Genomic DNA, 25,743 nt, shown 5'->3' with positions numbered 1-25,743 from the left:
TGATAGCACAATGGGTAGGGCATTTGCCTTGCACGTGGCCGACCCGGGTTCGATCCCCAGCATCCCATATGGTCCCCTGTGTACTGCTCGGGGTAATTCCTGAGTGCAGAGCCAGGCGTAACCCCTGAGCATCACCAGGTGTGACCCAAAAAGAAAAAAAAAAAAGAGTCCTCTTTGCTCCCTACCTCTGGGTATGAGCACGTCTCATCTCCCCCTTCTATGTACTTCTTGGGAAGGAACCTAGGTCGCCAGCTATAGGAAAGCACTGCCTTGCAAGCTTCTTCCAAGTTCTTCTTCAAGCCTTTATCTTTTCAGGTCAATTCTGAATTCTACACTGGCTGGATTGACCACTGGGGCCAGGCTCACTCAACAGTCAGCACCAAAGCTGTCGTCTCCTCTCTCTCCGAGATGCTGGCCCAGGGAGCAAACGTGAACATGTGAGTGCTGGGTGTGGAGGAGAGGGTGCCCGCCATCCCCGCGGCCCGCGGTCACCGCTGTCTCTTGTTTTCTTTTAGGTACATGTTTATAGGTGGGACCAATTTTGGCTATTGGAATGGTAAGAGCAATTTCATGTCTGTTTGTGGAAGCTTTGCTAGAATATTTTTGGGCTTAATGTTAGGGCGGAGAATGCTATGGATGTTTTTTTTATTTCCTTTTTGTTTCTCTCCTAAATTTTTTCTTTTCTTCTTCTTCTTTTTTTTTTTTTTTTTTTTTTTGCTTTTTGGGTCACACCCAGCAATGCACAGGGGTCACTCCTGGCTCATGCACTCAGGAATCACCCCTGGCAGTGCTCAGGGGACCATATGGGATGCTGGGATTTGAACCCGGGTCGGTCGAGTGCAAGGCAAACACCCTACCCGCTGTGCTATCACTCCAGCCCCCAATTTTTTTTTTTAACTTTCACTTTGGATCACACCTGGCAAAGCTCAGGGTTAATCCTGGCTCCTCACTCAGGAATTACTCCTGGCAGTGTTCAAAGGACCATATGGGATGCCAGGAACTGAACCCGTGTCAGCTGTGTACAAAGCAAATGCCCTCCCTGCTGTACTAACGCTCCAGCCCTGTCTCCTAAATTTTCTCCTATCAATGAAGTGTCTTTATCATTTTAAAAATCAAGGGCAAGAGAGAGAGCTCAATGGACTGTGTGCATTCTTTACTTTGGGTTTTTTGAGTTGTTTTTTTTTTGTGGGGTATGGAGTGCCACATCTTTGGTGGTTATGGCTTATTTCTGGCTCTGCGCTCAGGGATCAATTGTGGCAGGCTCAGGGCACCATAAGGGGTGCCAGGCATCTAACCTGGGTTGGCCATGTGCAAGGTAAAAGCCCTACCCACTGTACTATCTCTCTAGCCCCTGAGTGCATTCTTTGCATGTGGGAGTCAGATTCAGTCCCCAGCACTGCCAGGAGCAGCTCCAAGCACAGAGCTGGGAGTAGTCCCTGAAAACTTCCAGGTGGGACCCAAAAATCAAAAGAAAAGAGGGCCAGAGAGATAGACTAGAGGTTAAGGCACTGTCTTATATGTGGCCCGCCCCAGTTTAGTCCCCAGCACCACACCTGGTCTCCTGAGCCCCACCAGGAGTGATCCCAGAGGTGTGTGCCTCCCTCCCACCCCCAAGCACCCCCCCCCCCCCCGCCACACACACATATAAGAAAGAAGAAGAAAGAAAAAGACTGTAACAACCTGGCAGTTTAACTCAGCAGGTTAGAGCGTAATGCAGATATGAATACAAATTTAGTCTTCTTAAGAAATCTTGATTTTTTTGTTTGTTTATTTGTTTGTTTCCAGGCCACATCTGGCAGTGCTCAGGGATCTTCTACTTGCTGTACTATTTTTTTGTGTGTTTTTTGGGTTTTTTTTTTTTTTTTTTTTTTTGCTTTTTGGGTCACACCCGGCGATGCACAGGGGTTACTCCTGGCTCTGCACTCAGGAATTACTCCTGGCGATGCTCAGGGGACCATATGGGATGCTGGGAATCGAACCCGGGTCGGCCACGTGCAAGACAAATGCCCTACCTGCTGTGCTATTGCTCTAGCCCCCTTGCTGTACTATTGCTGTAGCCCTTTAAGACATTTCTTATGGGATACCACTTACAGGCCCTCACTGCTGGCCTTCCTGCTGGCCTCATTGCTGGCCATGATTAATAAGGAAGTGGAGGGGATTTGGGAGCTGGCTACCCACCCAATCCTGCAGGAACTTGATCAGAATTTCTACCTCTTGTATATAAAATTGAGATCGGATATGAGATTGTTCTAGTTTATTCCCGCATTTGTGCACTGCCAGGGCTCTCTGGGGTCTGTGTGTGTCTTAGAGGGGTGTGTATGTGTGGGGTAGCCCCGAGCAGCTGCACCATGGTCACATGTCGCTTCCTCTGGCAGCCAGCTAGAAATGAGTCTTTTTTTTTTTTCCGCTTTTTGCTTTTGGGGTTATACCTAGCGATGCACAGGGGTTACTCCTGGCTCTGCACTCAGGAATTACTCTTGGCGGTGCTCAGGGAACCATATGGGATGCTGGTAATCGAACCTGGGTCAGCTGTGTGCAAGACAAATGCCCTACCTGCTGTGCTGTCGCTCCAGCCCTGAAAGGAGTCTTGTGCCCAGCCTAAGACCTTGCCAAGTCAGAGTCTCCAGGGAGGCCCAGGAATCTGGGTTTGAACAAGCCTCCCCTTGACTCTCACGCATGACTAAGTGCTGGCAACAGGATCCTACCCAGTATTGCACATGACCTTGAACCTCACCTGTGGAAAAGTTTGGAGTCTCCAGGTTAGACTCTGCCCTCAGACAGTCACTGCCAGGCCCTTGGCTTCTCTCCTCCTTCTCTTTCAACAGCATTGGCATTACTCACAAGTCTCTCTTACAGGTCATATTCCCTGGGGATCAGACTCTGGGATTCCCCCATAGGGAGTGTACTGGGACAATGCTCACGTATGTGGATGCAGGCCGGGGCAGAGGAAGGAGCTGGGCTGTGAGACAGTGTCTGTCAGCCATGACTCGGGCACCGGGGAGAGAGCACAGCTGGAATGGTGCTTGCCTTGAATGCAGCCAAGCACCGTATATGGCCCCCAAGCCCCACAAGAAGTGATCCCTGAGAACAGAGCCAGGAGGAAGCCCTGAACACTGCCAGGCTTACCCTCCCCAATAAAAAGTGGGGGGCTCCGATGATTCTAGAGGGAGCATGGACTTGGGAAAAGGTCCTTTGAGGCAGAGGAACCTGATTGTCATCACTCCGCGTCGGTCGGTTCTGGATAGCCACTGGCTCTGCATTCATCCATACCCCATGTTAGTTCAGCGTTGGCTGTGAGCTTTCCCAGAGGGTCTGAGTATTGGCCAAGGGTGGGGGGTTCCCAATGCCGGACACAGCAAAGGGTCCTGAAAGGACCTTTGGAAGACACCCTACAGAGCCCCCCTGCCAAGGTTCCCTGGAAATCTCTGGGCTGATGGGGTTGGTGGCAGTATCAGCTCCCCCAATTTGGCTTGGTGACCCCCTTCCAATGGTTCCCAGCCACTCCGTAGACCCTGCCGCGTGTCTCCACCCCCACCTTCTCGGATCCACACCATCTGTAGTCCCGGGAAGAACCCAGGCTGCCGAGTTCCCAGCCAGGGACCGGTGTAGTGCCACTCCTGGGCATGAGACATAGAGCGGGTTTGCAGGGGAGCTTACCTGAGGGTTCCGGCACCTGCTGGGTTTGTGAGCTCAGGCTGAGGAAGTGGACAGAGAAAAAGCCGTGTAGATGCTCAGGGACTGGCCAAGTGCCACCTGTCAGAAGAAACTCATTTCTCTAAAGCCCCCTCTGTCATTTAACTACCAGATGTTGTATTTCCTTTCTGTTCTGTTTTTGTTTGGGGGCCACCTCTGGTGATGCTCCAAACTTACTCCTGGCTCTGCTCAGGAATTACCGCTGGCAGTGCTCAGGGGACCATAAGAGATGCCTAGGATTGAACACAGGACGGCCTCTTGCACGGCAGACACTCTCCCAGCTGTACTGTCGCTCCAGCCCTGTATCTGTCCCTTCTTTTCTCCCTCTACAGTGCCAGCCATACCCAGGCGGTTCAGAGAATGCCCCCAGGGCACGGGGAGTGACAAGTGGTGTGTTCTTTGTCTCCTAGGGGCCAACATGCCATACCAAGCCCAGCCAACCAGCTACGACTACGACGCCCCACTGAGCGAGGCGGGGGATCTCACCGAGAAGTATTACGCGGTGCGAGACGTTATCGCGAAGGTGAGTCTTGTGCGGGTTGTGGAGGCCACTGTGGGGTGAGACCTGCCATGCTCCCGCCTTCCTGAAGGCCATGTGTTCAAGCGGCGAGGAAGGAACTGGTGGATAGACCTGCCTGGGCCCAGCCGCCGTGAGAGAGCCTGGTCTATTCCCTGGTAGAACTGGGACAACAGCAGGACCAAAACAGAACAGAGGTGGGGCCAGAGTGATAGTCCAGTGGGTAAGGCACATGCCTGGCATGTGGCTGACCTGGGGTTCATTCTCCAGCGCTGACCCAGGTTCAGTCCCCGAGACTCTCGTGTGATACCCCCCGAGCAGTGCCAGGAGTGATCCCTGAGCACAGAGCCAGGAGTAAGTTCTAAGCACCGCCTGGAGTGGCCCAAAGTAAATAGTTAAATTAAAAAAACATCAACCATCCTGATCCATCTTACCTGACATGTGACCACCATGACTGTTATTTATGTGGCTGGTTAGAACATGTTCGTGACTAGCTCTTGCTGTAGAAAGAGCTACGCTTTGCAGTCCTTGTTTGCTGCCTGGGCTCAGCCCCACCAACATAGTAACCTCCCAAGGTATCTAAAGCAGCAGGTGGGGTTTCCTGTCTCTGCTGTGGGTTGCAAAAAAAAAAAAAATGCAAAGCAAAAACCAAAGTTTTTCTGCTCAGTCACCTGAGTTTTGAAGTTAAAAAAAAAAAAGGTTTTATTAAAGCTCTTTTAAATATTCATCCGTTTTTCTTTACCTAACCCAGTAGTCTTAAAATATATATCTAAGCAGTTTTCTTCCATAAAATAAAATGCAAGACAACTGATTGCTAATAGTTCAGGCTCCTTAACGTGACTTAACACATTGACACAGCGTGTACCACCCATGGCTCACACCTGAGTGTACTTTAATTAACACAGAGTACAGCGCCAGTGCCAACTGTTGAAAGCATTTATGTTCTCAGTGAAATCGGAGACAATGTCTGCTGTATTGCATTCTTTTCTTTTTTTTTTTCTTTTTTGGTCACACCCAGCGATCCACAGGGGTTATTCCTGGCTCTGCACTCAGGAATTACTCCTGGCAGTGTTCGGGGGACCATATGGGATGCTGGGAATCGAACCCGGGTCGGCCACGTGCAAGGCAAAATCTGTTGTAAATGGAGGAGAAATCACCGGGGTCTTTATTAGGCAGTAAAAAGAAAAGATCAGGGTGCGAGAACAGGAGAGAGTTCAAGTCCCCAGTGAGACGGGAAGTACAAGTCCCTGATCCTACCAGAACACGATGAGTTTTGTTGTGTTTCGGTTTGGGGAGGGGCTCCCAAACAGTAATCCAAGGCCCAGGGGCCACTCCCAGTGAAACTCAGTCAACCAGGCCAGTGGTTGGGTCCACGGTATCACCCAGCAATGTGTAGATCATGGATCAAACCTAGTATGTGCCCTGACCACTGAGCTATCTCAACCCCTCCCCACTGAAGCGTGAACATTCCGTGCCTAGTTCTGTAGCCAGAGCGTGTGAAAGATAGGCAGAGCAGGCCGCCAAGCCACAACAGAGCAGGAAGTGCTGATTACAAGTACATGAGGACATTCAAGGGCAAGTATGGGATCATTCCAGAATGCTTTTTCTTTTTAAGAATTTTATTTTATTGAATCACCATGTGGAAAATTACAATGCTTTCAGGCTTAAGTCTCAGTTATACAATGCTGAGACAACCATCCCTTCACCAGTGCCCATATTCCACCACCAAAACAAAAAACAGTACGCCTCCCATCCTGTCCCCCCCCCCCGCCTTGTAACTAATAAATTTCACCTTACTTTCTATTTACTTTGGTTACATTCAATATTTCAACACAAACCTCACTATTATTGTTAGGAGTACTCCACTAGAGTCAGACCTGTTGTGAAGAGATATGAGGTTGCACGGTTTTGGATTTCTGTACTTTAGCAACTAAGTCCAGGGAGATTTCTTCCAGATATTGGATCATTGCAAGCTTGTAAACCCCGTCTGTAGTCGTCATAATATGGCGGTCACCACGCCCTTCACCCCCGGCAAGGAAGAGGCGAGAGAGAGAAATACCTTTCCCCTCCTGGGCGGGCATGGGGCCAAGGCTTAGTTCTCAGTCTGGAGACATTCTGCGAGGAGCTGCCCATGCCAAAAAATTTAGCTGGTGTCTGAAGTCACGCTCATGCAGCTGCGGAGAGGCCGCACACATGTGCGGCCCCCAGGATCACATCTTGGCGGCTCATTCCAGAATGCTTAAGCAGTTGAAGGGAGTATATCTCTCCTATTCGTGAAGGAAAATAGTTGGAAAGGAGAGAAGTAATATATTTAATGACATCAAAATTCAGGATTGCCTTTTATAGAACAGCAGAGAACACCTCAAATGAAAAGTGGCGTAACATTGGGGCTGGAGCGATAGTACAACAGGCAGGAATTTGCCTTGCACGCATCTAACCCAGATAGTCCCCTGAGAACTATCAGGAGTAATTCCTGAGTGCAGAGCCAGGAGTAACCCTTGCACAACTGAAAAAGGGGGTTGAGGGGGAAGCCACAATAGAACTCTTGAAAGTGATTTTTTTAAAAAGAAGAAAAAATTTTCAGGGTCCTAGGGACCTCCAGGACCACCCTTGGTGGAGCTCAGAGGGCACCCAGGGCTTACCAGGCACTGCTATGGGGTGCCAGGAATCAAACCCAGGGGACACATTCCTGATTTCCACCCTAACATCTGTACTGCTGGCCTCTTGGGTAGGGCTGGTGTCAGCAGCCAAGACTGAGGGGACAGAGAAGGAATAGACTGGGAAGGGGCGGAAGAATGGGATCAGCTCTGGCTTTGTGCCTCTCCAGCATCTCTGGAAAATCTAGGTAGGGCATGAAAGTTAAGACTGAGAAGCCTGGGGCTGGAGTAATAGCACAGTGGGTAGGGCGTTTGCCTTGCACTCGGCCAACCTGGGTTCTATTCCCAGCATCCCATATGGTCCCCTGAGCATGGCCAGGGGTAATTCCTGAGTGCAGAGCCAGGAGTGACCCCTGAGCATAGCTGGGTGTGACCCAAAAAGAAAAAAAAACTGAGAAGCTTGTGGCCAGAGGGATAGTACAGCATGTAAGGCATTTTCCTTCCATGCGGCCGACCTGGGTTCGACCCCTGGCATCCCATGTGGTCCCCCAAGCAGTGCCAGGAGTGATTCCTAAGTGCAGAGCCAGGAATAACCCCTGAGCTTCACCGGGTGTGACTCAAAAAGCAAAAAAGCAAAAAAACCTGAGAAGTTTCAGGGGCCAGAACCATAGCATAGCGGGTTGAGTTTGCCCTATACACAGTTAACCTGTGTTCAACCCCTGACACCCATATGGCCCCCCAAGCCCCACTAGGAATACTTCCTGAATGCAGAGCCCCGGTAAGTCCTGAGCATTGCTAGATATGCACGGCCGCCCCGCCCCCGCCACCACCCCCTCAGTAAAAAGTTCAAGAAGCTTCATTAAGGTGCCAGCAAGAAGGCCAGATGCTGGGGCAACTTTAAGAGCTAGTGGAGGTTGAGATGGTGCGGGAAACCTGTGAAGACAGGGGGACAACCCCAGATACTAACCCTTTGTATCTAATCAGAGCAGAGTAAGAGGCCCACTTCAGAAATGAATGTTGGGGCTGAAGCAATAGCATAGCCGGTAAGGCGTTTGCCTTACATGCGGCCAGCCGGGTGTTCAATTCCCAGCATCCCATATGGTCCCCCGAGTACCACCAGGAGTAATTCCTGAGTGCAAAGCCAGTAGTAACCTCTGCATCACCGGGTGTGACCCAAAAAAGAAAAAAAAGAAATGAATGCAACTAACAGTTTTAGGAGATAAATTGCAGGTTGACCTGGAGTTTTCATTCCCACCATTACTCCATTATTTCTCTTATTTTTAATTTTAGGTTTGGAAGAGAGAAGCTCTGTTCGGTGTGGGCTGTTTCTTATGGGGCAGAGGGGTGGTGCTTGGTTGTTGTTTTTTTGTTTTGCTTTCTTTTTGTTTTTTGAACCACACCTGGCAGTGCTCAGGGCTTACTACTGGGCCTGCACTCAGGCACCTACTCCTGGTGCTGCTCAGGGATTGAGTGATGAGATCACAGTTGGCTACAATTACAAGGCAGGGGCCTTAGTCCCTGTACTACCTCTTCAACCATATATCTCATTACTGAAATGGTTTTGTTTGGGTTTGGGCCATACCTGGCTATGCTCAGGGCTTACTTCTGGCTCTGTGCTCAGGGATCACTACAGGTGGGCTGGGGGGACCATGGGCAGAGCTGGGTATTGAACTCAGCTCTGCCTCATGTAATGCAAACACCCCACCCACTATACTATTCCCCTGGTCCCTGGGCCTGTTTCTTTTTTTTTTTTTTTTTTTTTTTTTGCTTTTTGGGTCACACCTGGCGATGCACAGGGGTTACTCCTGGCTCTGCACTCAGGAATTACTCCTGGCGGTGCTCAGGGGACCATATGGGATGCTGGGATTTGAACCTGGGTCGGCCGCGTGCAAGGCAAACGCCCTACCCGCTGTGCTATCGCTCCAGCCCCCTGGGCCTGTTTCTTATGAGACTTTATAGACGTTCAGTTTGCTCTCCTGGCAAAAATATTTAAAATATTTTCTGGGCCTCTGCACATATTGCACATAGCCCGTTGTGCTGTCTCTCCTGCCCATGTGCTGAGTTAAGACTCACATAAGCGCTGAGGATGTGGCTTCACAACAGAGCTCAGGCCTGGCATATCTGAGGCCCTGGGCTGGAATGTGGAAGGGAAGAAATGGAATCATAAGTATCTCCCTATACTCAGTGACTGAGGGCTATTTCCTTCACCACGTTTTTTTTTTTAAAGTGGTCTGGGTCAACACTTTAATTCACTTTAAGAGTTGGAGGGTGGGGCTGTACAATGAGCTGAGAGATGCCTTACATACGGCCAATCTGGGTTCGATCCCCAGCATCCCATATAGTCCCCTGAGCACTGCCAGGAGTGATTCCTGAGTGCAGAGCCAGGAGTAACCCCTGAGCATCTGCCGGGTGTGACCCAAAAAGTTAAAAAAAAAAAAATGCTGGAGGGGCTGGAGAGATAGCACAGTGGGTAGGGTGTTTGCCTTGCACACGGCAGACCCGGGTTCGATTCCCAGCATCCCATATGGTGCCCTGAGCACTTCCAGGAGTGATTCCTGAGTGCAGAGCAGGAGTAACCCCTGAGCATCACCGGGTGTGACCCAAAAAGCAAAAAAAAAAAAAATGCTGGAGGGTGAAAGACAAAATCTTTCCTGGAGAGTGATTTCCCTGGAGGCAGGGCTCAGGGAAGGGCTGTAGACAGGCCTTTGCAAATGATTCTTCCAGGCATGACAAAGCTCCTGACATTAGTTGATCTCTTTGGTGTGGGCGAAATTCAGCCATCTACGGTGAACCCTGTGACCTTGAGGAAGAACAGGAGTCTGGAGGGCCTGTTTTTGTTGTCTTCCCTGCGACTCCTGAGGGGGGCAGTGCTGAGTTACTGTTGCTCTTAAGACCTTTTTTTCTTTCTTTGTTAAATGTAGTCCCCTGAGATTGGGTCCCCAGGAAGTGGCTTTTGGGGTTTGGGTTTTATTTGGGGGGTAGTGGGTTGGTTTTGTTTTTTGTTTTGGTTTTGGGGTCACCCCAGCCATACTGGGCCGAGGGACTACTCCTGGCTATGTGCTGTTGGAGGAAAAGGGGAAGGTTCACTCCCAACAGTGCTCCAGAGAGGTGTCAGGGTTGAAACCCAGGCCTTCTGCCTGCAGAGCATGTCACAAGGAACCATATGTGGTGCTGGAAGTCAAACTAAGGTTGGCTGAAGACAAGCCAAGAGTCATAATCCCTGAACTATCTTTCTGCCCCCCATGTTTTTTCTAATAAATCCCCAAGTGACGGATATCAGGTCAAATAAGTACTTTGTTGAGATTTCTTTCTTGTCCTGCTGGCAGTGTGGTGGTTCCAGCCCAGGCCCTTACACCACCAGGCAAGGGCTCTAGGGCTAAGCTCCATCCTCAGCTCTTATGTGAATCTTAACTCAGTCTATGGGCTGGAGGGACAGCACGATGGGCTGTCACAAAGCACAAGCCTTGCATGCATGAGACCTGAGTTCAGGCCCACAGTGGGGCCGGGGGATGGTGCTACTGGGGCCAGAGAGATGGTGGGGTACTGGCCTTGCCTGTGACTGACCCAGATTTGATCCCCCAGCACTGCATCTTGTCCGCCAGCCCCGCCCAGGGACACAGCCAACTGTGCACAGGACTTGCTCCTTGCTCTGTGCTCAGAGAACACTCCTGGTGGGGCCCAGGAGACTGTATGTAGTGCTGGGGGTTGAACCTAGGTTGACTGTATGCAACACGGGTGTCTTACCCTCTGTACTCTCTCTGGCCCTGCAGTTTTGTTTTTTTTTTTTAAAGAAAAAGAATAAAATTGAAATGCCTTGTATGCATAAGACCTGAATTTAATATCCCTGGCAGAAAAACAGAAAGAGAGAGAGAGAAGGAGAAAAGAGAAATGATATAAAGATGAACTTTCTCAGGGCCACAGTGCTAGAGAGTAGATTAGACACTTGCCTTGCATGTGGCTGACCCAGGTTCAAATCCCACATGGTTCCTAACCACCAGGAGTAATTCCTGAGTGCAGATCTGGTAATAACACCTGAGTATTGCCAAATGGTCCACAAAAAAAAAAAAAATAAAGGATGAACTTTCTCTTTGTTTTGGAAGAGGGGGAAAGGTACAAGAGATTGGTAGCCACGATTAGTGATGCTCAGGAGATATTCCTGACTCTGTGGTCAGGAGTAACTCTTGGTGGTGCTTGGGGGATCATAAGTGGTACTAGGGATCAAACCGGATTCATCCACACACAAGGCAAGCACCTTACCCTGTACCTATCTCTCAGGCAGGCCATGGAAAGATGCTTTTTTTCATAGAATTCTCCATTCATCCATGTTGTCAAAAAAATAAGACCAAACATGCCAGCAGAGTGTATATAGCAGTGCCAGAAACATCTTATGCTTCTTATAGCGTGAGCACTGTTGATTGATTGTGAATTTAGAGTCACTAAACAATGAAGGGGAATGTATGATGACTGAACAAATGTTTCACTGTGACACTGTAAAGATACACTGGAGGCCTGGTTCTGACTCCGCTGCGCTCCTGGGATGACTCCAAGGCCTGAGACCCAGCAGGTGTAGCCCCAAAACAAACAAAAAGAGCGTAAAGGGGCTAAAATGATAGGAAAATGGGTAAGGTGCGGCCTGGGTTTGATCCCCAGCATCCCACATGGTCCCCCAAGCACCACCAAGAGTAATTCCTGTGCCCAGAGCCAGGAGTAAGTCCTGAGCATCACTGGACATGGCCCAGAGACCTCCTCCCCTCAAAAAAAAGTGTAGACAGAAAAAATAACTTGTTAAGTGCTGAACTAGGAAATAACAATGTAGGATATTATCTACAACTATAAAGGTAGCCAGTAGAGAAAGTGAAAATGGTAACATAATCATGTTGATAAGAAAAGGGCGATAATCCAGACAGTACGACTAAGCTAAAACTCTCACATTTGGGGGAGGGGCCCTCCCCAGGGCTACTTCTAGTGGTGCTTGGGGACCATTGGGCCAGAGAGCTCACCCAGGGCTCTCACATGCAAAGCTTTGTTCCAGCTCTTGGAGCCATCTCCCTGTCCTCTGTTTATTTCCCCAAAAAACTTGTTTTGTTTTATGGTTATTTTTTTAGGGGCCACACCCAGTGGTGCTCAGGGCTTATTCCTGGTTTCCCGCCCAGGGTGCACACCTGGTAGGGCTCAAGGGACCGTACAGGATGCCCGGGATCGAACCTGGTCAGCCGCATGCAAGGAAAAACCCTCCCTACTGTACTCTCTCCAGTGTGCCTCTGCTTGTTTTTGCTCTCTGTTTTGAATTCTTTTGTTTAGAATTCAGTGGTTCTTGCTTAGAACAGACACAAAAAAGACATGTACTTAGAAGGGGAAATCACCAGAGTCTTTTCTGGAGAAAGTCGTTCCCATGCCTTTCCAAAAGTCACTTATACTATTTTTTGAGCCCAGGATATGGCTCAGTGGTAAAGCACTTACCTTGCATTGTGGGTCCTGGTTTCAGTTACTGGCACCACCTCCCCGACCCATGCCAAAAACAAAACAAAATAAAAAGCTATCATTTGTACTGTTTTCTGTGTCTTCTCACCTTTTGTTTTTCCAGCTTTGATAGTTTTTTTTTCTTTTTTTTTTTTCCATTCTGATATGTAGTTTGAAAAGTTACCAGAAGGTTTCATCCCTCCATCTACACCGAAGTTTGCCTATGGGAAAGTTGCTATGGAGAAGGTAAGAAAAGAAGAGAGGAAGGTTGAGAGTGCACAGTGGGGATGTGGCAGCCGTGTATGAAAGTGTTACCCTGGGGAATTAGTCTCTTACCCTCCGGGAGACTGGAGGAGTCAGTGGTATTTGTGGAAATCAGATATGGAGGTGAGAGGATGGGGCATACATAGTGGCAGGTGAGCAAAGCGGGCATGTGCGGGAGAAGGGAGGTGAGCAGAGGGTGTGTGCAGGAGAAGGGAGGGTACCTGGGTCATTCCAGTCATTTTGCAACAGTCATCAGGAGCTGTTGAGGTCCGCTTTTATGACTGGCAAGCTTCTTTTTCAGAATCAGCTTTCTTAGGGGGTTCCCATAAGCCACTGGCAATTAGATCAATCTTTGCTCTAAATCATATGGTCTCCTCTATCTCACAATCATGTCCTAATTTTTTGTGGTCAGTATCTTACTGTCCCATGGTAAATGGGACAGCACAGAGGAAAAGCTAGAAATTAATCACAAATAGAAGCTCTGGGGCATTTTTTTCTAGGAAAAGAGTAAAGAGAGAGAGAGAAAGGTTTCATTTAACAGTCAAAAGTGAAATAAGCCACTATTTGTTTTGATCATCAGTGTCTGCAGGTTTTCCCCTTTTAGAATCCCTAACTCCTACATGTGTTAACTCACAAGAAAGCAAAAAAAAAAAGAATATATAGATATTTCTTAAGAATCTTGATATTCTACAACAGCATGGTAAGTTTTTATCTTTAAGCAGAATGCCGACTATGATTGTGTAATTTTTCCATTCACACAGCTGGATAATATGGTTGAGTTCTTGTAAAGTTTCCACCCCGTGTCAGAATTGTAGCACATTCTTAAAAAGATTGTTCTCTCTGCCTGAAAGAAATCTTTAGATCTAGCCAAATTTGACTCACCTTAGAGAAGGGAGCACTTGTTGATTGCTACAGCTAATTAAGGGAAAGGTTGGGGTGGTTGGGTGAATGGTTGATTGATTAGTTGGTTGACTGGTTGGTTGGTTTAGAGCTGTGAGAAATCCATGTTTATGTAACAGAAAAGAACTCCAAATGTTTAAGACAACAACACTGCTAGAGCTAAATTAGCTTAGTAGCCTGGCAAGCTACCCATGGCATATTCGATATGCCAAAAACAGTAACAACAGGGGCTGGAGTGATAGCACAGTGGGTAGGGTGTTTGCCTTGCACGCGGCCGACCCAGGTTCGATCCCCAGCATCCCATATGGTCCCCTGAGCACGGCCAGGGGTAATTCCTGAGTGCAGAGCCAGGAGTGACCCCTGAGCATCACTGGGTGTGACCCAAAAAGTGGGGGAAAAAAAAACCAACAGTAACAAGTCTCACAATGGAGACATTACTGGTGCCTGCTCGAGCAAATCGATGAACAGCGTGACAACAGTGCTATCGTGCTACCAAAAGCACACTCTGTTAATCCTGAAGGAACATTATGTGAGAAGAAAGGTGTATTCATTGTTAATTAAACCTCCACAATTGTAGGATAGTCACAAATCTACACAATCACATAGATTGGCAAGAACAAGTTAGTAAGTGTAACTGGGCTGGGCTTTGGAGCATAGTACAGGCCCGCTCTGAAGGAGCTGACAGTGGAGAAAAAGGGCAAAGAACAACTGGAAGATGCTGGAAGTGCCTCCGACACATCTGAGGAGGGCTCTGTGGTATTTGGGGAGCCCGCCCAGAGACGCCCAGAGAAGCCGCCTGCGGCTGGGCTTGCACGCATCTCACACACAGCTCTTTCTCCCGTCCTGTAGGCGTTTGTGTGTCTGCACTCGTATGTTTGAAACTCCTTTTTTTTTTTTTCTTTTTGGGTCACACCCAACGATGCACAGGGGTTACTCCTGGCTCTGCACTCAGGGATTACCCCGGGTTCAGGGTACCATGTGGGATGCTGGGATTCGAACCCGGGTCGGCCGCATGCAAGGCAAACGCCCTACCCACTGTGCTATTGCTCCAGCCCCAGCACATATTTTTCAATAAGGGTTCATGGATGGGCAGGATCAAAGGCATCGCTGAATGAATTTGAGCAATTCAGGTTTATTTACAGATTGAGTCCAGTCCCCTAATGTCTTGGATTATTTGCAATTAACTTTATCCTCTGTTCACAGTAGCAAATGCTGCTTTTGTTTCCTTTCAGTTGGTGACAGTGGAGGAAGCTCTGGGTATTCTGTGTCCCGGTGGGCCCACTAAGAGCCTTTACCCCCTGACGTTTACCCAGGTGAAACAGGTGAGCCTCCGGGGGCAGTACTCTTCCTTTGCTCTGCGGACCAAGTGCGCTTCTTCTGCTGTCTTACAGCACTGAGTCTAAGAGTCTGGGGGACACCAAGGCTACACCCACAACATGGTAGGTGTTGTGGGGACATGCGGTGTCAGGGATTCAGCCTCAAACTCTGGAGTCACCTCTCTAGCCCTCAATTACTTTTGCTTTGTTTGGTTTCTGTTTGGGGCACATCGGGCAGTGCCACCAAGGGACTCCCAGCTCTGTGCTCGAGGGGTGACTCTCAGCAGTATTTGGGGCGAACATACTGTTCCAAATACTGTGGGACAACCCTCTCCCCCGCCAAACCCAGGCCTCTGACCAATCAATCTGGCCCCGTCTGTTCCTTGTTTTTCAGTTGTGCTTCTTTGGACAGGGGAGCCCCCAAGGGCCTCTCGGGGAGATACTGGGTGGACTGTTCAGTGCGTGGGCCGGTTTCTGCGATGCTGTCTGGGCCCAGGAGAGCCCTGTGGTTCCGGGGATTGAACTTTGAGCCTTGCACACACCAGCCTGTCACGCCAACCCCCTGAGCACTGCACCTGTGATTTTATTCCAATAAAATCTGGCTTCTGGGGGCTGGAGCATAGTACAGAGGTTAGGGTATTTGCCTTGCCGACCCATGTTCGATTCCCAGCATCCCACATGGTCCCCAGAGCACCATCAGGAGTTATTTCTGAGTACAGAGCCAGGAGTTAACCCCTGTGCATCATCGCTGGGTGTGACCCAAAAAGAAAAAAAAAAATATCTGGCTCCTGGGTAAGTAAAATGGATAAGGAAGCAGCCCTCCCTAGGTCTTCATGCACTTTGAGTGGAGCCCTTCGTCTGGCTGTCTCATGCCCTCATCTTTAAAACAGAAGCCGCCCTCCCCCGAGCAGGGCCTCTCAGCACTGCCGTCCACCAGGTATGAGCCATAGAGCAGGTGACACCTTGGAATTTGGAATGACCTCCAGGCTCAGGCACAGGCACCTGTAGACATCCCTTCCCAGAGCCCCGGCTTCTGAACTCCGGCCAAAGCAGAACTCTTGGATCAAGTGGGCAGCTTGCACCCTGGCAGCCTCAGGCCCGGGCGAGCCCACAGAACATTGATTTCTAGGGAACCACATGGAGGGCACCGCTGCAGGAGTGCAGCCCTGACCTTTCGCAGCCGCACGCCTGCGACCTGTTCTCCCACCTCCGAGGCCAGCCACAGGCTACAGGGAGCAGCACATTTCCACTCTCCTCCCGGAAGCTCTGTGCAAAGTTTCCCTCCTTCTGTCTGAGTTAGAACCTGCGACTTTGGTTAGTTTCAAAAGAGGAGCTAGGAAGGGGTGGAGAGATAGTACAGTGCACACGGCTGACCCAGGCTCAATCCTCCACAACACATAAGGTCCTCCGAGCACTGTGAGCACAGCCAGGTGTGGTCCAGAAACAAATAGAAGAAATAAGAGGGCCAGAGTGATAGTACAATAGGTAGAGCACTTGCCTTGCCTGTGGCTAACCCACGTTCAATCCCCAGAGCCTCACGGGGTTCCTTAAGTACAGCCAGGAGTGATCACTGAGTGCAGAGTCAGGACTGAACCCTGAGCACTTCTGGGTGTGACCCAAAAACAGAGAGGTGTGGGAAAGGGGGGAGTGGCGGCTAGAGATACAGCTCAGCAGACTAAGTGCAGGCTATACCTGTGGAGGGCCCAGGTTTGATTCATCCCTGGCATCACATGATCCCTTAAGCTATGCCAGGCGTGGCCCAAAAACAAAAAAAAAAAGAGAGAGAGAGAGAGAGAGAGAGATGGCCAGGGTCGGATTTAGGGACCAGGAGCCAGGACCCTTATGCATGAAGGTTTGGATACCCGTGACGTTGAGTTCAACCTTTCCCTGCAGAACAAGGATTGACTTGTTTTTTCAGCTCCTCCAAATCACCTCTTGGCTTGCCTGAGGTGCAGCCCATTCTTTGCTTTTGGGGGTCCCCCAGTGGTGTTTGGGCGACCGTGTGCTCCCAGGGCCCTAACATAGGACACTCGCATACAAAGCAGATGCTCCAGCATTTTGCCACTGTGCTCTCTGCTCTTTGGAGGCCCTGGGCATGGAGAACTTTCTGTTTCATAGAGAATTTCCATCTCTTCTCTGACTCAGCACTTGGTCCATCTCAGCCCGGCTCGTGTCCACCCAGGACAGGGACCAGAGACATAGTACAGCGGGTAGGCGTTTGCCTTGCACACCACTTACCTGGATCTGACCCTTAGCATCCCACGTGGTCCACCAAGCCCCACCAGAAATAATCCCTGAGCACCGCTATGTGTGGCGCCAAAGCTAATTCAAAATAGAGAAAGCGCACTCGGATGGCTGCTACCCAAGGCTGTTCCTGATCAAGCAGAATGTTGGATCTCCCGTCAGGGATGCCAGCGTCTGAAAATATCTTCTGCCTTAGCAGCAGGTCACACCCCCACCTCTGAGTCTCTGTTTCCCCCTGCTCCTGCAGCTGAAACAGTTTCTAGTTGACTCTTGTTTTGTAGTTGAGAGCAGAGGGACCACACCAACCTGGAGAATGTTTTGCCAAACAGAGCTTCGTCTCTTGGGCTTTGTTTGGGGGTTTTGTGCTTACCTGTTTTGTAGTATTGGTTTTTCTCTTGGAGGTAGATGATGCATCCCTCTGGATTCCTAGCAGAGCACTAACCCCGTCCAGGATATTTCCTCAAAAAGGGGAAGGGGGATTCAGCGAAATGCGCTTCAAGGTTGCTTGTGGCTGACAGCTCTGGTCTTCTGAGCTGAAAAATTAAGCCCATTCTCTTTTCTCCAATGAATATGTCAAGTCTGGGGATAACAGTTCATTCCCGATGGTTTTAGAAATATCACTGGGGTTGGAGTGATAGCACAGTGGTAGAGCGTTCGCCCTGCACGCAGCCAACCCAGGTTTGATTCCCAGCATCCCATATGGTCCCCTGAGCACTGCTAGGAGTAATTCCTGGGTGCAGAGCCAGAAGAAATCCCTATGTATCACCGGGTGTGACCCAAAAAGCAAAAAAAAAAAAAAAGAGAGAGAGAGAGAGAGAGAGAAAGAGAAAGAGAGAAAAAGAAACATCACTAACACCAGGATTAAGGCTGACCAAGTTCTGTTTTTGTCCTTTTCGGGTTGATTTTGGGTTGATTCTGGTGGTGCTCGGGGGACCATATGGGATGCTGGGAATCGAACCCGGGTTGGCAGCATGCAAGGCAAACGCCCTACCCGCTGTGCTATCGCTCCAGCCTCTACCCACTGTATTCTTGCTCCAGCCATCTTGACCCTCTTTTTATAAACATCAACCCTCTCTTCTGCTTGGTCCACTCCCATCAGGAAAATTCTCCTTATTTCTCTTCTTTTCTTTCTTTCTTTTTCTTTCTTTTATTTTTGCTTTTTGGGTCACATGTATTGATGCTCAGGGGTTATTCCTGGCTCTGCACTCAGGAATCACTCCTGGCAGTGCTTGGGGGAACATATAGAGTGCTGGGGACTGAACCCTGGTTATTACATGCAAGGCAAGCATCCCACCCACTGCACAGTCTCTCCACCCCTTCTGTTTTTGTCTTTAAACATTAGGTTTTGGGGGCTGGAGAGAAAAGTACAACAGGCACTATCTTTGTTTTTTCTTTGTTTTTCTCACACCCACTGTGGTTTAGTTCACATATTTTATGTTCGTCATATACAGACTCAATAAGTTATTAGAAATGTGGGCCTGGACTCTGGTTACTCATTTCTTCGTTTACACTTACCCTAAGACCTGACTCAAGCTGTCTTCAGTGATTACACAGCTTTTTGCCTTTTTCAGGCTTGTCACAAAGTAAGTGAGACCAATTATAGAAGATGCCAAACATCATCTTTCGTCTTCTATAGTCTTGTCTTGGAGGGTGGGACAGTGGAGGTGGGCACACCCGGTGGTGCTCAGGGCTTACTTCTGGCTCTGTACTCAGGGATCACTCCTGGTGGAGCTCAGGAGACCCTGGGGGTGTTCTGGGGATCAAACCAGGGTCAGACTCTTGCAAGGCCAGCACCCTACCCACTGTACTATCTCTTTAGCCCTGCTTATATAGTCTCGGACTATAGAAAGCCCTGAAATTTCTTTTACTGAGGAATCTAATGCTAGGTGATTCCTAAGTGCAGAACCAGGAGTAACTCCTGAGTGTTTAGTTTCTGGGCAGCCAGGGGAGGCCCCGACAGCTCTCCGTCTCGCCACCTGGGTTGGGTGGTCTCGGGGCCACTCGCAAGCCAGCCGGGGTGGCATGGGGCAAATGGAGGAGGAAACGAGGGCCAAGGTGGTCAATTGATCTGTTGCTATTTATTCCATTCTCCCCACGCGCCTGTTCCAGTCTCTCTGAGCCCCCATTCTAGCCTCACACTGCCCCTCATTCCCGTTTCCTCCTGTCTCTCCTGCTCATCTCTCCGCACTCTGTCTTGCTCCCTGCTCTCTCTCTCCTCTCCTCCAACTCTCTCATCAACCCGTGCCTAGCACTCTGGGCCAGTCCGGTAGCAAAATCAAAAACTCTAGACCCAGTTCGGTAGCAAAATCAACATAAGAAAGCCCTTCCTGACCACCCATCAGGCTCAAGGGGTGTTCCTAGGTGTGTTCCTCTTCTCCTCAGTCCAATAACTTAATTAACATCTTAATATTAGTTATTTTTGTATGGACCCAGTAAGAGATACATTGAGGCTTGTAGGGCAGCTCTCCTGGGAACATCTTGCCACTGACTCAGACTACAATGCTCAGGCCAGATTAATCATTCCTAACCCTAGCAGGGCCAGAATTTAGTTATTACTTTTGGATCATGACAGAATTTGTCCATGACCAAGCTCTTAACTTACAGTTAAGCATTATGGCACTTTGGCCAGGCCCATCTCGATGCCAGGGTAGCACATAGCTCACCACTTGCCCTGGGTCCATCCAGTCCCTCGTCGAAACCCTGCTTTTGGAGGGTGCTAGGAAGTTAGGGCAACTGAGGCTTAAGTCAAGAGAACAGATGTCGGGGCTGGAGAGATAGCACAGTGGGTAGGGCGTTTGCCTTGCACGCGGCCGACCCGGGTTCAAATCCCAGCATCCCATATGGTCCCCTGAGCACGGCCAGGAGTAATTCCTGAGTGCAGAGCCAGGAGTAACCCCTGTGCATCGTCAGGTGTGACCCAAAAAAGCAAAAAAAAAAAAAAAAAAGAGAGAACAGATGTCCAGGAGGTAAATATCACTGAGAGTCGATTAACTCTCATGTTACAAAAGCATAGCATTTACTCTCTTCTGTGTCCATACAAAAAGGACGTTACTCTGAATTAACTATGCAAAGGACATAAGGAGAAGAGAAAAACAATATTTACAAGTCAACAGAGCACAAAGAGAGAAGTTACAAATAAGCACAGAGGAATGGGAGCACTGTGATGGAAGTAACCTAGTAAACTTAAGCATCCTGCAGCAGGGCAGAAAGGACAAACCAGTGTTATCCTACACCTGCGCATTGCCAGGTATGACCCAAAAAGTGAAAAATAATGTCATCTGTGGAGAGAGTTCAAATACGTGTCTTAGAATCATCCACGGAATCACTGGGCCAGGTAGGTAGGGTGTGAAGTGTGGGACCGTGGAGTTTGGGTAGGCGAGGAGGTTACACGGGTAGTGGAAAAGAAGGAATATTGTGACGTGAGATCTTGAAGGTCTAAGTGGAGGGCTGTTCTGGTTGGTAACCGGCCCCCAATCATTTATACACCCATTACTTCTCAACTTTCACCACCTTGTGAGTTGTTGGACCAAGTTCTTTTAAAATGAATGACACCAGGGGCTGGAGCAATAGTTCAGTGGGTAGGGCTTTTGCCTCACACAAAGCCGACCCGGGTTTGATTTCCAGCATCCCATGTGATCCCATGCATCCCATGAGCACCACCAGGAGTGATTCCTGAGTGCATGAGCCAGGAATAACCGCTGATTGCCAGGTGTGACCCAAAAAGCAAAAAATAAAATAAAATAAATGTGTTTAAAATGGATGACACGGGTGATTTCTTGTTTGTCTCCCTTCCTAACCAGTACTTTGGATTCGTGCTCTATCGAACAACGCTGCCTCAAAACTACAGCGACCCGACACCCCTCGGCACACCCTTTTACGGAGTCCACGATCGGGCCTACGTGGCAGTGGATGGGGTAAGAGCCATGTTGCTGTGTGTGTCCGCCGGTGCATTTGCCTGTCTTTCCCCGTCTTGCTCAGCTCCTGCCCTGGATGGAGTCCCACAGCTGTCCCCTGCTCATTCTTGGTCCTCCCGCTGGGTCCCTGACCTCTCTTAACCCCCAGGACTGGGCTCCCCGTCTAACACTCTCTTCTCTGGCTGACCTGTGTCCCGTCAGCTGTGCCTCCTGTGTTCCCGGAGGTGGGGTTTTATGCCCACCACAGATATGCCTCACTTAACTCGGCCTTTCTTGAGAGCCAGAAGACCCCCAAGAACTTTGTTTCATACAGACGTGGGGCAGAGAGAAATCAAAAGAAATCACAGGGCGGGCAGGGCTTTTGCCTGGCACACATTGACCCAGGTTCGATTGCTGGAACCCTGTATGGTCCCTCGAGCCCCACCAGGAATGATCCCTGAGCACTGTGCGGTGTGACCCCTCCCCACCTCCCCCCCAAAATATGCAGGCTCAGTTCAAGGCCATCTTTCTCACTGAAAGAACTTTATGAAAGAACACGTGAGATTTTCCTAACCCAGAAAACTGGTTGGGAAACTTTTAGTTTAAGCATCTCCATGCTGTCGCCCTCCGTGGCTCGAGCTTCTGAGGAGAGGGTTTCTGTGTACGGTGCAGTTGGCAGCTTTTCCAGGAGCCAGGCCAAGGTTGTCCTAGCCAGCAGTGATGTAGTAACAGTCATCTTCATTTTATTTTATTTTTATTTTATTTTGGCTTTTGGATCACACCCAGCGATGCTCAGGGTTTACTCCTGACTCTGCACTCAAACATTACTCCTGATGGTGCTCAGGGGGACCACATGGGATGCTGGGGATCAAACCCATTTGGCCACTTGCAAGGCAAACGCCTTCCCTGCTGTACTATAACTCCGGCCCCTTTCTCGTTTTAAAAGGGGAGACCTTTCCAAACAGAGGAACAGGTTCCTGCTTGAACACCTGTTGCTTTCCTCCCTCTCTTACCTGACATTTAGGGGTGCTCATCCTGTCAGGGATCTGGGCTTGAGAATATTCCTAGCTAGTAGGTTTCGTTGACTTCATTTGTCACCTCACTGCCTGTTGAATGGGAGTGATTTGGTGATGATGACTTTTGTGCTGAGACAGCACAAAGCAGTTCCTGGAAAAGGGATTCTCTGCCGGAATTTCCCCCTTTCTGTTAGAAATAGAGGCGGGGGGCTGGAGCAATAGCACAGCGGATATTTGCCTTGCACGCGGCTGACCCCAGTTCGATTCCCAGCATCCCATATGGTCCCCTGAGCACTGCCAGGGGTAATTCCTGAGTGCAGAGCCAGGAGTAACCCCTGTGCATTGCCGGGTGTGACCCAGAAAGTAAAAAAAAAAAAAAAAAAGGAAGGAAGAAAAAAAGAAAGAAAGAAAGAAAGAAAGAAAGAAAGAAAGAAAGAAAGAAAGAAAGAAAGAAAGAAAGAAAGAAAGAAAGAAAAAAAGAGAGAGAGAGAGAGAGGGAGGGAGGGAGGGAGGGAGGGAAGGAGGAGGAGGAAGGAAGGAAGGAAGGAAGGAAGGAAGGAAGGAAGGAAGGAAGGAAGGAAGGAAGGAAGGAAGGAAGGAAATAGAGCAGGGAAAGCAGCCAAGACCTCTCCTTGCTCAACGCAGTGTCTGGTGAGCAGTGATGGGGAGGGGGGGTAGAGGAAAGGAGGAATGTGGCCTCCCGGTGGTGGCTCGGGCAGGGCAGCCGGCTCAGCTTTGCCTCCCAGGTACAGGGCAGGGCGGGCTCCACCTGCGGCACTCTGCGGCTCTCCTCACCCCTGCACCTTCTCACTTGCTGTGAAATAATCCGCAGGTCCCCCTGGGAGTCCTGGAGCGAGACGGTTTTCTGACTCTGAATGTAATGGGGAGAGCAGGAGCCACTCTGGACATCCTGGTGGAGAATATGGGGCGCGTGAACTACGGCCCGAATATCAGTGATTTTAAGGTAAGACCAGCCGGACTGTTGGGAAGGAGCTTCCGCATCTGAGTGGCCCTGGGAGGTTTCTGTGAATCCAGCCTGTGGATCCGGGCTGCATTCTTTCCTTCTAGCCCTGCTACAGTAGAAGCACTTTATTGCATTTTATTTTAGGGTATGGGGAGTCTTCCATTTAGTGTACAGGGGCCCCCACACTTCCTCCAGCTGGGCTGGGTAGTTTATTGCTCAGGCCCAGAGCCACCCCAGTGGTGCTTTGGGGCCACCAGGCCTAAGCCCAGAGGAATCCAGAGCACCGTGCAGCACCAATGACTGAATTCATTTCTTGGCCTGTGCACCCCTAACTCCTGAGCTATCTCCTCCAGCCTAGAAGCAATTTGCTTTCCTCTGTGGAGGAGCCACCCCTAACTGTGTTTGGGGTCAACTACTGGTATGGTGTTCAGGAGTCCGTGTGGTGCCAGCATTGAACCTGCGGTGCCCCCCCACAAAGCCCTCTGAGCCTGCCCCAGAAGCAGCTTTTCAAAGCACATGATCCGTGTCGGACTGATGAGTGAGTGTACCCAGATTTATTTTTCAGTCTGGTGGTTGGGTTGTTTTGAAGGTCCGTTTTCCTCTGCGGGTGATGAGAGAGTTGAGCTTTTTAGCATGTTTCCCTTTCTGCAGAATGACACGGAGGGAGGAAGCCACTCATAACGCTTTTTTTTTCCTCTGAGTTTGGTGGGGAGGGTAACACATCCAGCGGTGCTCAAGGGCTCCTCCTGGCTCTGAACTCAGGATCAGGACACCTGTCGGTGCTCAGGGGACCATATGGGATGCCTGGGATTGAACCTGGGTTGGCCACGTGCAAGGCAAATGCCCTACCCACTAGACTATCGCTGCGGCCCCCACTCATGATGCTTCTTATTTGCTTGAAAAACCCACTTGCTTTATGCCAGGTGCACCCTCCCAACCCCTTCCCTGCTTTTTACCCTCCCCAGCTCCCTCACCCCACCCCCATGCAGCCCTGGGCTATTCTTATCTGGGTGCAGAATCGTCCATGACATGACAAAGCCTTTCCCTGCCTGGGTACCTCCATCCTCTGTTGGCTACCCTGTGTTAAAATGCCTTTTTCTACACCGGAAGCTTTTTTTTTTGTTTTTGTTTTTGGGTCACACCTGGCGATGCACAGGGGTTCCTCCTGGTTTTGCACTCAGGAATTACTCCTGGCGGTGCTCAGGGGACCATATGGGATGCTGGGAATCAAACCCGGGTCGGCCACGTGCAAGGCAAAAGCCCTACTCTCTGTGCTATCACTCCAGCCCCCTATACCCGAAGCTTTTAATCAAGCACATTTTTCGAGCTGGATTCAGTAAATGTTCATTAAGCTCCTTCTCTCTGCACAGTGCTCCATGGGGTGCAAAATGCTGAGACACCCACTCCAACTCGGGGAGCTGGTTTGCTGCTCTGGGACTAAGGCTGCCCCAAGGGGATTGGGGACTGTCAGGTCTAGGACAGGACAGATGTCTAAGAAACTCCCTGACTCCCTGGGTGGCAGCTCAGAGGCAAAACAGTGACAGGCTTAGGGACCGGTTCATGCAGGCCTCCACCTTAAACAGCCCCAGCACTGCCGGAGTAATAGCACAGCGGGTAGGGTGTTTGCCTTGCACGCGGCCAACCTGGGTTCAATCCCTGGCATCCCATATGCTCCCCCGAGCACTGCCAGGAGTAATTCCTGAGTGCAGAGGCAGGAGTAATCCTTGAGCATCGCTGGGTGTGACCCAAAAAGAAAAAAAAAACACCTTCAGCACAGTCGTGTGCTCCAGCTAGACGGGTGGCCTCCCTGCTGACTGTCCACTGTGCAGAGCCAGCACTGATGGGCTTCAGCTGTGGTCTCGGCAGCATTCACCGATCCTGAACTACTCAGTGGGCAGCTGAAGCTTGCTACGGAGGCGTGGGCTGGCACCAACTGTGGAGTCTCCCTTCTGTTGCCTCATTTAGTCCTATAAAAAGTGTGTGAACCCAGGGGCTGGAGCAATAGCACAGCGGGTAGGGCGTTTGCCTTGCACGCGGCTGACCTGGGTTTGAATCCCAGCATCCCATATGGTCCCCCAAGCACCGCCAGGAGTAATTCCTGAGTGCATGAGCCAGGAGTAACCCTTGTGCATCGCCAGGTGTGACCCAAACAAACAAACAGAGAAAAAAAAAGTGTGTGAACCCAGGTGTGGTCATGCCTGAGAGTGAGCTGAAGGGGTTCAACCGTTCTGGATAAGGGTGAGGGGCGCCATCCGCCCCCTTCCTTCTGTAGCCTGCACACCAGGCTAGCAATGACTTGGCACCAAACTGGGTTGGGGGATCAGAAATTAAAACCAAAAAATAACAGGAGCTAGAGAGAGAGAATACAGCAGGTAAGGTGATTGCCTTGCATGCAGCCAGCCCAGGTTTGATTCCAGGCACTGTACATGGTTTTCTGAGCACCACCAGGAGTGATCCCTGAGCACAGAGCCAGGAGTAGGCCCTAAGCTCCGAGGCCCAAAAACAAAAATGAAAAACAGGGTCAGGAGATGGAATGGCAGTTCAGGGGCATATCTAGTATACACCTGACCCAGGTTAGATTCCTGGCACTGCCTGGTCCCCTGAGCATCAGCGGGTGCATCCCTTAAGACCCCTAGCACTGCCTGGGTGGGTATTCCTGGCACTCCAGGGCCCGAGCAGCACCACACACATCCTTGAACCCTTGCATTGAGCTATAAGGCTGGTTGTCTTGGAATCACCATTGGAACCCGGGCCCTCCTGTGTCCCATCCCATGGGACTTGGTCAACGTGAGTAGCCGGGAGAGGATGCGAGAGTGAAAAGGAGACAGACGCAAGGAGAAAGAGACAGACACAGACAGACACAAGAATGGGAGAAAGCT

The 25,743-nt window shown here is 50.0% G+C and overlaps 1 protein-coding gene across 1 annotated transcript in view; it reads left to right on the top strand.

The window, feature by feature from the left end:
* GLB1 (galactosidase beta 1) overlaps window positions 1-25,743 on the top strand; it is an 82,293-nt gene that overhangs the window by 38,214 nt on the left and 18,336 nt on the right. The window contains exons 8-14 of the mRNA XM_055135272.1: window positions 316-437; window positions 516-556; window positions 4,104-4,216; window positions 12,439-12,513; window positions 14,664-14,753; window positions 20,792-20,905; window positions 22,733-22,864. Of these exons, the coding sequence (XP_054991247.1) occupies window positions 316-437; window positions 516-556; window positions 4,104-4,216; window positions 12,439-12,513; window positions 14,664-14,753; window positions 20,792-20,905; window positions 22,733-22,864 (687 nt within the window). The remainder of the gene's footprint in view (window positions 1-315; window positions 438-515; window positions 557-4,103; window positions 4,217-12,438; window positions 12,514-14,663; window positions 14,754-20,791; window positions 20,906-22,732; window positions 22,865-25,743) is intronic.

Source organism: Sorex araneus, chromosome 4, assembly GCF_027595985.1.
Source record: "Sorex araneus isolate mSorAra2 chromosome 4, mSorAra2.pri, whole genome shotgun sequence".
NCBI classification, from domain to species: Eukaryota; Metazoa; Chordata; class Mammalia; order Eulipotyphla; family Soricidae; genus Sorex; species Sorex araneus.
Note: the sequence above shows the minus strand (reverse complement) of the source record. Positions and strands in the feature narration are given on the sequence as shown.